Raw genomic sequence first — 13,385 nt, forward strand, 5'->3', positions numbered from 1 at the left:
CGCCAGGATTCCGCGTGCTGCTCACCATTCTAGACGGCGGTAAGTGGTTTCGCCCCGCTGCCTCCTGACCTGGCGCCACGATGTCGCAGGGTTGCTGACGTGGCGTCCCGTTTCCGATTTTTTTATTCGTCGCATAGGTACCGCCGGCTGAAACTGTGGTAACTTTTTTTTACCGCCAGTTGAAATAGCTACCGTCTCATCTAGCGGCATACGTATATATTTGCTAATTTTTCGTCCGCTATTTATTTCTGCAAAATTGTAAATATATATATACATATAGTGTATATATATATATATATATAAATTCGTTGTTTGGTGGCCTTCTACCTTCTTTCGTGCGTGGTCCAAGAAAGCCGAAGGGCCCGCTCGTCATCAGAGAGAGTGTCTGTCCATCGGCTTGGGTTCCAGCGGAAAAAATTGGTGGTGGCCCCCGCCGAGGCCGTGCATTCGTTCCGCGCGTGTTGCCGAGCGGCGACCATGAAACAGGTGCGGGCAGGGGCTGAGGTGAGCCGCGAAGCGATCGTGCCAAGGACTTGCACGCGGCAGAACGCGATCCAGCGTGTTTGCCTACTCTTGGCGCGCGCTTGGCCCCCGCAGCCGCACGCCGCGTGCAAGCACAGGTGCCGGCGCGCCCCAGTGGAATTGGGATGATGACGTGTTCCCTTTCGCCGTGCTCTGCTCCGCTGGTCGCGCACTGCTGCGTGCTCCGACTCCAACTGCCAGTCCGGTGTCGGTACCGAATACCCAGGGAGGGACAGGTGTGCGTACGCGCTGGTGATTACACCACCAAATTGTTGACGACCAAAATTGACACGATCTGAACAGACCGATCACAAAACTGGTCAGATCATTCTGACCAAAGTCTCCAAAATATAAATTGGACTTCATCATTGTGTAGCTCTCGTCGAGTAGATCAAAATGCATATGTAGAATGTCCGATTTGAAGTTCGGATGAGAGAGTTATGACCTCGGGAAGATCTGCACCCAGTAAAACCGGTCAGACCGGTTTGGCCAGGGCGGTCAGACCGGTTTGGTCTGTGTAGTCTGAGTTAGGAATTGTATTTTGACATGGGATTTATTAGGGTTTCGACTTCTAATGGGGCAAGAGCTCCCCTCACTGCCACGGCCGATTGAGGGTGTCCAATCGATCAAAAACATTATCAATCTACTATTTTTACCTTTTTACCTTTTCTCTTTGCCGTAACTTTTTCAATCCCCATATGCTGTTCTTCCTTCGTCTCTACGACGTCTAAGGACGTTCTAAGTGGCCTACCGATCCTAAAACAACCCAAGGTGCACCTGCCCTGACGGAATCCTTCCCGGGCGAGTGTTCGTTGGTTTTCTTCACCGTGCTCGTCGACGAAATTGGTCTGACCGGCTACCCACACCGATCTAACCGGCCCGCATAGAGGAGGTGCAAGGAACCCCTCAGCGCACCGCACGTTTGAGTGCGTTTGTGTCAACACAAACCATGTGCTTAAACGAGTTTAATTACGGGTGGCAATGTGCAATCATCCATCGAGGCTTGGGAGCCGGCCCGAGCCTCTGTCTCTCCAGCGCTCTCCAGTCTCCACCGAGCATTCCATCTCACGGTCCAGTGCACACCAAGTTGGCACTGTTCCCCCCAAAAAAATCATCCAGGCTTTCACCACCGAACATATATTCTCTCCTCCGGATACGCTAGTTCCTACGCTGCATCGCGATTACTTTAATCCATACACCGGGGTGCCTAATAGCCAAACAAGAGGGCTCACAGCCATCGCTGCAAGTGTTTGTACGTACGCTGTCCCGCCGTTTAACTTTAGCCTACGAGCGAGGGGCTTCTCACATTGCCAGTTATTCAGAAATTAGCAAAAAGCATTATGCCTGCATGTGCCATTGCAGCACGAAAGTGCATAGGAAATGTGCCAGCCTGCAACCACTAAATCCTGCACGATCCTCTTATGTTGGCTATTGAACTGCAACTTGTTTACTGATAACAAACTTGGTTTCTTCACGCCACATTACATCCATCAAAACTCGAATTTCCAGAGAGGAGCAATGTTGGGACGTGCTCTTGTTCAATGATAGAGATGCACGAGAGGGAGTATCAAGAGTGCGTCCTCTCCAGCGCCATGTGGGTTAATCTAAACACCCAGGAAAACCCATCCAGAGACGCGTAATAATGCCACAATAATGGCTGAATAATCCACCCTCCTCCTAGGGAATTTCAGAGGCTGGAGCAACACAAAGCGAGGGGCAACTTCACATGGCCCCCATCTTAGCCCCACGCTGGCCCTCTCGCCATGGGAGAATTAACAAAGAGGGGGGAGGAGAGGCAGGCGAGCGCGACCGTGGAGGCCATGTGTGCCTGCATGTGGGCTAGCGAAGCGGAGGTTACCGAGTTGGAAGGGAGGCTAATCGCTTGCCATTTGCAGTTGGTGGCCGCATCTTGCATGATTGCCATTGCTTGCCTTGCAGCTAGTATGGTTCAGGTACCTTCTTGCCGCCTCCATCTTTCCCTGCACCATCACAATGCTTGGCAGAATGGCAGTTGGCCTTGGCCTCGTCCCTGTATGACACTGTGTTAGAAAAAAAAATGCATCTTAATTTACGACTGAATGATACTCTGCGAGAAAATAGAAGTGCCATATCAAAGGAATTAGCTATGTTTACACGATATTTGATTACTGAACTCGCTGAAACTTGAACTTGAACTTGTGAAACTGAAATCAGATGTAAGAGTGACAATTCTTGGCAGTCACCGGAGCTGGATGGTGTGAAATGCAGCGTGCATGTTTAGGTAAGAGGATCCATCGGTGTATCATGTTCATGTTCGCCGGCAGCCAGGTGGGTCCAATAATGGCAGCCCATCTGTAACATGGGAAGGTTCTGAGAGGAAGCCAGGGTGGGCGAGTAATTGGAGTTAGGGAACGAGGGATCATGTTATTTGTTGCGTAATTGAACTACAAAGGGGGAGGATTAGTTGTGCAGGATAGTGCACTTGATAAAGTGGAAACAGTTGAGTCAGTTGGAGCTGACTTTTTGAAGGGAGGACAAGGGTCCTGTTGCTGCCTGTACTTTTCAGGGCTTGTTTATAACCTGGATGTTCCCCAGAGCAAAATAATGGCTGCTAGACGCAACTTTTTACATGTCTAGCTACAGGATGAAGGATGACTAGTACTCTAGCTAGTAGTATGGTGTTAGTAGCTACAGGATGAAGGATGACTATAACCTGGCTTGTTTAATCTTCTTGCATTGTTCTTGCAGTTTCTTTCCACTTTGATTCATCCTCAAAATGTTATGGACTTGTGCCAAAAGCCCAAAACTGTTTGATGCAATCATAATTGACATACAAGTATTACAGACAGCGCAATGCTGATTTCTGTGCAGGAGTAAGAGTAACCCAGATACCCAGTTGCTATTTGCAAAACCCAAAGTAAATCAGCAAATTTTATCAGCATAATTAAAATGATTCAGCAATTGCCCATTCCAAGAACGAGAGATTGATATTTTATATTGCAGGTGTGTAACATCAAAGCAAGTCATCCGAGCTAGACTCCCCAAGCACACAAAAGGAGGCAGCTCATGAAAAGGAATAGACGACATGATGACGCTGATTGAAGTTCTTGGACTTGCTTGGGTGCTAGCTTTGCTTCATCATGTAACACCTGTTACTGCATTAGTAATTTACTCCTAGTGCTTCGTCATGCCAGATTTCCAGGATTCAGATCTTTCCGGAGAGGACCATTTACGATAAACTTTACAAGATAAAATACTGCTCTGTTCATGCAGATAACAGCCGTCTCATTCGTAGGAACGTTGTTGAGTGTGACAATTGAAATTATATGGAACTTATCTAAAGCAGCTACCACTAATTAGTGCACACGCTAAAAATAAATACATAGAAATATGTAAAAAAGAAAGAGGCTAATCTAATGAAGGCTGGCTAATTAATCAAGTATTTGCATACTGTATAACCAGTATTTGGAAGACGCACGAAAAGATCAAATCAATACCTAGGTGTCAAACAGTATTTTAATCTCTCTTTTTTTTGCGAATTCTTCTTTTCTTAAATACTGTTTATGAAAACAAAAGTGTCGAAGTGCAGGACAATGTCTTATTAAAGGTAAAGATTCCCTAAAATTGACAATGTAGCACACCTGTGTGCTACAGGAAACTAAAGCCTGATGTCCTCAAGAATCTAATCAATAAGAGAGAATAGGGCTTTCATGTGCTGGAAATAATTTAGCCTGGTCAAGTTGTGCATATGCTTCTGTACCTTTATCGTTCAATGACTAACTAAAAAAAAAATCCTAAATCTGATGTCCTTCCATGCCACCTTTTTTTCAATCGTTTGCAAATATGTGCAATTTCGCTTGAAAACTTTTACAGCTCAGATATAACAGGGCAAGTTTGCAACAAGTGAAGCCTTGTATAACGTGCTTTTTCATTAGGTGGTGCAGAAATATTTCTCGGAGAGGTACCTGTAAAAAGTTCACACCACTGTTGTGGCGTTGAAAGAAACAGACCACAGATTACTGCATATAATGCGTTATGAATCACTGAAATGGCTCTGCAATGGATCGTTACAACCTCAGTATCATCGCTGATTAATTGATTTAGAATAAAGCGTGATTCTTTGTTACCAGCAGGACAGCAGGCAAGCCTAACCAGAAAAGGATAGAAGATTCCTGCTCACTTTTCACTCCTTGTAAGCTTGTATCAGAAAATTTAAAAACATGTCCTACTGATGACACCTGGAGCAGAATCTTACAGTGCCTATAGATTTCCAGCCTGCAAGGATCACTGACACAAGTTCCATTGTACATGCAAGATGAGATTAAAGTACTAGGTTCAGAATCAGTGATTTGTTAAACACCCACAGCACGCTTGCTGCTCTTCCTATGTAGCTTTGCCTCCTTTGAGTAGTACATTATACTAACCCAGAGGCAACTAAAGTAATCTTGGCGTTAACCATGCCTGCCCAGTTTAGTGAACTCACATTGTTCAGATTGGCAGTGTAGAATGTGGATGACAACGCTTGTTCAGATTTGTTTTTCCAAAGCTCCGATCGAGTTTCGTTTCAGATCTTAATTTCCTCCGAAATGTTGATAGAATTGGTTTGTTGCCAATATCAGTATTTGAAATGTTGATAGAATTGGTTTGTTCCAAATTCAGGACATAATATAACTACTTTATTACGTACCAGTAATGTCTCATTATGAAATTTTAAAAAATTGAATAATCACCAAACTCAAATTCCGTAAAATAATAATTGCTGAAAATTCGGGGGTGTACTTCAGATCTTCAGCAGAACACAGTACTCCAATTCAACAGCATTCGTAGCTGAAAAACAACTATGCCTGCAAGAACACAGTAGGGAATAAACTTCAATGGAAGCCCCCATGTTCTGTGTTACACAATCATTGCAATCCCCTTTGTTTAACCCAGCAAGACAAATTTCTCTCTCCAATGACGAGTGACCAATCTGCCTTTCACACATTCCCTTCACCACATGGGCCATGTCTCCCCAAGCTCTCAATAATTCCAAGAGCATTTCCAGCCTATGTCCATGCCTCCTCCCAACCTTTACACTCTCATACCAAGCTGTTCTTGTGCTATCCCCAGGCCCCACAGAGGCTACTGAACCATGTACCTAACACTACAGCAACACAGCAGTATACCAATGCAGTAGCATGCTACCATGCAGTATTTTTTTTAATCACCCAATCCCTCTCCAAAGACATAAATTAGTCCATTAATCTGATCCTAATCATAGACATGGACACAGGCTATATACTTTCCTGCAAGTTTCCCTCCATTTCTCTATTGCTTCAAACACGGCAATGAAAACACAATACTGCTAGTGAAGGAGAGCAGGAGACGACGGCAGAGGAGTGAAGGAGAAGGGAAGAACTGAAGAACCGAGTATGACAAGTGCTACACCAAGGCTTGGTAGCACTTCAGACTTGTTCTTCCCTTTATCCTTCTCCTTGGCCCTCCTGTGCTGCATTGCCGTGTCCAATGCCGCCGGCGACGAGGCCGCGGCGTTGCTTGCCATCAAGGCGTCGCTCGTCGACCCCTTGGGGAAGCTCGGGAGCTGGAATTCGGCGTCGGGCTCGTCACATTGTACCTGGGATTGCGTGCGGTGCAATGCCCGGGGCGTGGTCACCGGCCTCAACCTCGCCGGCATGAACCTGAGCGGCACCATCCCCGACGACATCCTCGGCCTCACTGGCCTCACCTCGATCGTCCTGCAGAGCAATGCATTCGAGCACGAGCTGCCGCAGGCGCTCGTGTCCATCCCGACGCTCCAGGAGCTCGACGTCAGCGACAACAACTTCGCCGGCCACTTCCCCGCCGGCCTCGGTGCATGCGCCTCATTGACATACCTCAACGCGTCGGGAAACAATTTCGCCGGCCCGCTCCCCGCCGACATCGCCAATGCCTCCGCGCTCGAGACGCTCGACTTCAGGGGTGGCTACTTCTCCGGCACGATCCCGAAGTCCTACGGCAAGCTCCGGAAGCTCAAGTTCTTGGGCCTCTCCGGCAACAACCTCGGCGGCGCTCTTCCAGCCGAGCTGTTCGACATGTCGGCATTGGAGCAGCTGGTCATTGGCTACAATGAGTTCTCCGGCGCCATCCCGGCCGCAATTGGCAAGCTTGCCAACCTCCAGTATCTCGACCTGGCGATCGGCAAATTGGAGGGGCCCATCCCGCCGGAGCTCGGCCGGCTGCCGTACCTCAACACCGTCTACCTCTACAAGAACAACATCGGCGGCCCGATTCCCAAGGAGCTCGGCAACCTCACCTCCCTCGTCATGCTCGACGTCTCCGACAACGCGCTCACCGGCACCATCCCGGCGGAGCTCGGGCACCTCACTAACCTGCAGCTGCTCAACCTCATGTGCAACAGGCTCAAGGGCGGCATCCCGGCGGGCATCGGCGAGCTCCCGAAGCTGGAGGTGTTGGAGCTGTGGAACAACTCCCTCACCGGCCCGTTGCCGCCGTCGCTCGGCAGCGCGCAGCCGCTGCAGTGGCTGGACGTGTCGACGAACGCGTTGTCCGGGCCGGTGCCCGCCGGACTCTGCGACAGCGGCAACCTGACCAAGCTGATCCTGTTCAACAATGTCTTCACAGGCCCGATCCCGGCGGGCCTGACCACGTGCTCGTCGCTTGTCCGCGTGCGCGCGCACAACAACCGGCTCAACGGCACGGTGCCCGCGGGGCTCGGGCGGCTCCCGCGGCTGCAGCGTCTCGAGCTCGCCGGCAACGAGCTGTCCGGGGAGATCCCAGACGACCTGGCGCTCTCGACTTCGCTCTCCTTCATCGACCTCTCGCACAACCAGCTCCGGTCCGCGCTGCCGTCGAACATCCTGTCCATCCCGACGCTCCAGACGTTCGCTGCCGCCGACAACGAGCTGACCGGCGGCGTGCCAGACGAGATCGGCGACTGCCCGTCGCTCTCCGCGCTCGACCTCTCCAGCAACCGGCTTTCGGGCGCGATTCCGGCTAGCCTCGCGTCGTGCCAGAGGCTTGTCTCTCTAAGCCTCCGGAGCAACCAGTTCACCGGTCAGATCCCGGGGGCGATCGCCAAGATGTCGACATTGTCTGTGCTCGATCTCTCCAACAACTTCTTCTCCGGCGAGATACCCAGCAACTTCGGCACCTCACCGGCACTCGAAATGCTCAACCTGGCGTACAACAACCTCACGGGCCCCGTGCCAACGACGGGTCTTCTGAGGACAATCAACCCCGACGACCTCGCCGGGAACCCGGGCCTGTGCGGTGGCGTCCTGCCGCCGTGCGGGTCTAGCTCCCTGCGGGCTTCTTCGTCTGAGACGTCTGGCCTCCGGCGATCACACATGAAGCACATCGCCGCCGGGTGGGCGATCGGAATCTCGGCCTTGATCGTCGCGTGCGGCGTCGTCTTTATCGGCAAGCAGCTGTACCAGCGGTGGTACGTCAATGGCGGGTGCTGCGACGACGCCGCCCTCGAGGAAGACGGGAGCGGTTCATGGCCGTGGCGGCTCACGGCGTTCCAGCGGCTGAGCTTCACCAGCGCCGAGGTGCTCGCCTGCATCAAGGAGGACAACATCGTGGGGATGGGCGGCACGGGGGTGGTCTACCGCGCCGACATGCCGCGGCACCACGCCGTCGTCGCCGTCAAGAAGCTGTGGCGCGCGGCCGGGTGCCCCGAGGAGGCCTCCACGGCCGAAGGGCGGCAGGACGTAGAGGCCGGCGGCGAGTTCGCCGCCGAGGTGAAGCTCCTCGGGCGGCTCCGGCACCGCAACGTGGTGCGCATGCTGGGCTACGTGAGCGACAACCTGGACACCATGGTGCTGTACGAGTACATGGTGAACGGCAGCCTGTGGGAAGCGCTGCACGGGCGGGGGAAGGGTAAGATGCTGGTGGACTGGGTGTCGCGGTACAACGTCGCGGCGGGCGTCGCCGCCGGGCTCGCGTACCTCCACCACGACTGCCGGCCGCCGGTCATCCACCGCGACGTCAAGTCCAGCAACGTCCTCCTCGACACCAACATGGACGCCAAGATCGCCGACTTCGGCCTCGCCCGCGTCATGGCGCGCGCCCACGAGACCGTGTCCGTCGTCGCCGGTTCGTACGGCTACATCGCGCCAGGTCAGTAGCAATTGCCACAACATGAACAGCAAGTTAGCCTCGACGCGCTCGTACTGATTTTAATCTGCTGGTTACAGAGTACGGGTACACGCTGAAGGTGGACCAGAAGAGCGACATCTACAGCTTCGGGGTGGTCCTGATGGAGCTCCTCACGGGGCGGCGGCCGATCGAGCCGGAGTACGGCGACAGCACGGACATCGTCGGGTGGATCAGGGAGCGGCTGCGCAGCAACAGCGGCGTGGAGGACCTGCTCGACGCCGGCGTCGGCGGCCGCGTCGACCACGTCCGGGAAGAGATGCTGCTGGTGCTGCGCATCGCGGTGCTGTGCACGGCCAAGTCCCCCAAGGACCGGCCCACGATGAGGGACGTGGTGACCATGCTCGGCGAGGCCAAGCCGCGCCGCAAGAGCAGCAGCGCCACGGTGGCCGCCACCGTCGTGGACAAGGACAAGCCGGTGTTCACGACCTCACCGGACTCCGGTTACCTATAGATGAGCCGGTGACCAAAGACGACTCTGGCGTTAGCGGATTTGTATGTTCTGTATGTAGTTCATGCCACTGTACAATCTTTTACATAGTTTTGATTCATACTTTGGTTATGTTTAGAGGGAAAGGAGATTAATGTAACCAATGTTTATACTTTTACAATTTTAGGATGTAAAGCAATTGGTCCCTTTGAATAATAGAAAAACCATTTTAGATTACAAGCCGATAACACTTACTGCGCTCTGTTGCTGTTGGTGGACGCTGGGTCTCGGGCTCTCGTCGTCCCGCCACAAGAAAACATGCTCGCTCCATCAGACAGTCTGCAGCGTTTTCTCCTTTCCTTCGCTTTTATTTTTGAGGGGGTATAACTCTTTATTCGAGTTATAAGAGTTGCAAACACTTGAAATGGATTTAACAGCCAAACTTGCTTACCAAACTCAGCATAAATCATATTCAGAGTATCCACATTGGAGCGCATGTTTTCATGAACAAAATCAGCAATGTCAAACTGTACTGTTGTAACCTTTTATGGGGAAGAAGGTCCGCTAGATGGGCTGTAACACGGTGGCTCTGTTCTCCTACGGGCTCAGCCCATTATTCTTTTTAGGAAACGGCCCATTGTTCTCTACAGGCCTCTTGGGTTGTCACGGTCAGTATTCTACAATTACAGCCCGTTCTCTTATCACGATGCCCGTGCAAAGTTACAAGTTAAAGAATCAAGCTGCGACAGGGAGCTGCTGCTTTTCCACTGTACACCTGTTAAGCATCACGCTAAAACACCTCCTGAAGAAGATAGAAAAGAGCGGTGGGATAATATATCAGTCAACAGCATAGTGACATAGTTCTCCTGTTCCTCCTAATTTACGGACTTGAAGCAAACACTATATATATCACAAAACCTCTTAAAAACATATCCAGATTCAAGGTTAGAGCCAAACTTGGACCAGTAAGGAATGTTAAAAGCAAATGATTGGCCTAAAAGAACTACCATGCACAATAGAATAATAATCCTTACGCTTTATGCCGTCAGTTCTCAGTTGGATCCATGCTTTCAGATGACACCATCCCTTGCTTTGCATGGGTCCAAATTCGAGTCACAAACATCGGAACAATGCCGTGCTTTTTGGTGCCAAACTTCAGCAGCAACCTGCCAACATGGAGGACATTATTGCCTTTACTAGCTTGCGATGCCGACGGCCATGTGGCCTTTTTGACTTGAGTCTTGAGCTCCTCCACCGACCGATGACTGGTTGTTCATCAGCAACAGACCCTGAAATTCCTCATGAAAGGAGACGGGGCACCTGAAATTTTTGGTACCAAAAATGTGCTCAAGGATTCTGCGCCAATTTGCATATATTAAAAATAACAATACTAGGAAAATAATCATTTGCTGCAAGAACAAACAATATGTAACATCATGCATCTATTTGCAGAGCAAGAGTACAGTCCATGGCATGAGGAAGATAGACACAGAAGGAGGAGGACGGCAGTCAACATGAAAGTTGAAAGGTGTGCCTAGCTAGTACTCCTGAATAAATGAACACACTAGATTCTTCTAGACAGTGAAACCTTCAACAATCCTTACACAGAAATTTCGGTAAAAACAATTTTCACAGAAAGCATGCCGTCGTCAATTCATCATCTGTAGAAATTGATTGCCAGTAGTGTACAGTACCAACTTCAAATAAACCAACCCACATTTATATCAGCAAGGACCACATTGAAGAGAAAAGAAGAAACAGATGACCGACAGTTAACACGTCACCCGACAAACCAACAGCAAATACTGCACTATGGGTAAATAGAGAATTAAAATTCAAAATACCATATCCTTGTCAGTGGTCCATGTCGAAGAGAATTAAGGTAATATTGCCATTATACATGGCAAATACATGTACTCCTAGGCAACTCACGGGATACTGTATTTCAGCTGTTGTAACTATTTCTTTGAAGTAAGATTGCGTGTAGTAACTTTTAGTAGAGGAAGTTCAGAGATGATGTACCTGAGGTTTAGGATCATATTTTCTTCTACTTCGTCCTTCACTCCTGACTTCTGGGAGCCATCATGTGCTCGTTGACGAACCACACATTGACAAAGACGAGTTAAAAGTTTGTACCCAGCTTATTTGAAAGAAGGGGCGTCTTGGTGAAACAAATTCAATTCACAGCAAGATAACGGGAACTTATATATGCTTCTGATTCTTCAGTTAGATGAAAGCATAATTTGACGAATAGAGATAGTTTCAGATGAGCCGTGGTCCAACATGGTCACATAGATCTTGCATGATCCAAGCAGGCAAAAGAACTCGTCAACAAATGATGGAATTTTGCCCACTCTTTCCACTTACCAGTCCCAATTAATAAGATCAAGTCATCAGTACTTACAGAACTAGCATAGAATCATCAATCTGAGAACACTACAGGCAGGCCCCTAGTCCTGTTAAAGATTAATAAGAATAAAAAAACACAGGCTGGCAAAATTATAAGATAAATAGTGATATAAGTTACTACAAACAAACAAGAAATGAGCTGCCATTTTGTAAGCAGAGTTATCTCAAATCTCATGTTTGCAAAACACTTCCTTCTAACTGAACATCAGAGCATCTTGTATGAGGAAATTTGTCTCCATGTGTCCCTCTTTGATTGATTACATACTAACTGAACATATGAACAGACTGTAATAGTGTATCCACAGATCCAAGACATAGCTCTAAACACGACAAAAAAGGTAATACAATAACAAAATCGATATACCTCTAAATCCTGTAAGAGCTTACAAAGGATTATTGAGCAAAAACATCAAAAACAAAAATTAGTGTGGAAAATGGTATTTATAAAGGTAAGCAAAGGGTGTGTGCCAAATTTCCCCGAAGCATTTTTAGTGGAATGGCTTCGTACAACTGTAGGGTGAACTAGATCATCAGTGATGCTCATGATCACCATAACTACTGGATCTTGACCTATGTGCAATGTATTTGCATCACAGCATCATCAGAGAGTGTAGCTAACTCTGCCCCCTTTATCACATCTCCAAGATGATATGGCTTGTGGTTTAATTCTGTCCTCTTTGTTCACTTTTCCAAGAATTCTTGGCAGCTTCAGCAGATGAACTGCTAGAATCTCCACCTTTTTCTTTGGGTTTTGAGAAGAATGGATCCCATTCGTGAGGTCCAATTGTGTGCTGTCCATCTTCTAACAGACTATACTTCCAGCTATTCTCTTCAATAAAATCTTTATCTTCGTGGCCTGCGATGATATCTCTTCTCAACTTCGTCACTTTGTTAATGATTGCCTCTATGGAAACATCAAATGCATCTTTCAAGGTTTCCAGTTTCGATCTTGGATCAGCATATATCACCCTTGGTATTAGATTGATGACCTCCTCTCTCATGTTCTTGACCACATCTGGGTGAAAACTTTTTAGCCTCTCCTCAATGCTGGCATTTCTCGTACGGATGTCATCTTCAGGGATGAAGACAGAGTACCTTGTATAGTTCTTTGGAAGATGCCATGTATATTGGACGTACGCTGAACCAGGATGGAAGAAAACAGGTATGCAGCCAGCCAACATGGAGTCAAAGGCAGATCTTCTTGTGTAGGAGTCACCCTGAGGCTGCAAGCAGAACAAAGAACTCTGAAACATTTTCATGACTGTGCTCGGGGAGTGGCACTTGCTCTCCCCAAGGTCACACTCCAGCAATTTACAAACACTTGAGCTCCTGCATTGATCTATGAGTTGTCCCCTGATGGACATTGGATCACCAGGACGTGGAGCGCCTGCAAACGAGAAGAGCCATGGGCGTTCCAAGCTCCTCATTCTATCCTGCCAAAGGAAGACATCAGCATCCTTGGCAGGGTGGAAGTATGTAGGATATGGTATTCCAAAATCATTTGAATTCCACGGGCTCGACTCCACCACAAGCATCGACATGTTCTTTGCAGCCGGCAAGAAAAGCAGCTTGCTGCCCCAATCCGACTCTTCCTCCGTCAGCCTTCTGAAATCCCAAGTGATCCTCCCTGCGACCAAGAAATGGTCACGCCCACCCATCACATTCCACTCAGGCTTCTTCATCAACCAATCCACCAAATCAAGCGACGCGGCGTCCCTCGTCGAGATATTATAACCCCAGAGATATCTTGCGATATCGAAGCCAGCATAGAATGGCACAAACACCGCAGCGGCAATGGACGAGTCCTTGGTCATGCACTCGTACTGCTTCATCCTGTTGCCGAAGATAACATCCACGGAAAATTGGTTGGTGCCATACCACCCGGTGC

General features: G+C 49.1%; 2 protein-coding genes across 2 annotated transcripts in view; one reads left to right on the forward strand and one right to left on the reverse strand.

Annotated features, from left to right (window-relative positions):
• Positions 1–5,784: 5,784 nt before the first annotated feature.
• Positions 5,785–9,325, forward strand: LOC101770698 (MDIS1-interacting receptor like kinase 1). The gene is made up of 2 exons (XM_004985673.3): positions 5,785–8,622; positions 8,700–9,325. The coding sequence occupies exons 1-2, from the start codon at positions 5,913–5,915 to the stop codon at positions 9,110–9,112; spliced, it is 3,123 nt and encodes a 1,040-aa protein (XP_004985730.1). The 5' UTR covers positions 5,785–5,912; the 3' UTR covers positions 9,113–9,325.
• Positions 9,326–11,685: 2,360 nt separating this feature from the next.
• The window catches only part of LOC101758539 (xyloglucan galactosyltransferase KATAMARI1 homolog), a 2,421-nt gene continuing 721 nt past the window's right edge, over positions 11,686–13,385 (reverse strand). The window contains exon 2 of the mRNA XM_004987123.3: positions 11,686–13,385. Within this exon, the coding sequence (XP_004987180.1) occupies positions 12,160–13,385 (1,226 nt within the window). The 3' untranslated portion in view covers positions 11,686–12,159.

The sequence above is a fragment of the Setaria italica genome, chromosome IX (assembly GCF_000263155.2).
Source record: "Setaria italica strain Yugu1 chromosome IX, Setaria_italica_v2.0, whole genome shotgun sequence".
Lineage (NCBI taxonomy): Eukaryota > Viridiplantae > Streptophyta > Magnoliopsida > Poales > Poaceae > Setaria > Setaria italica.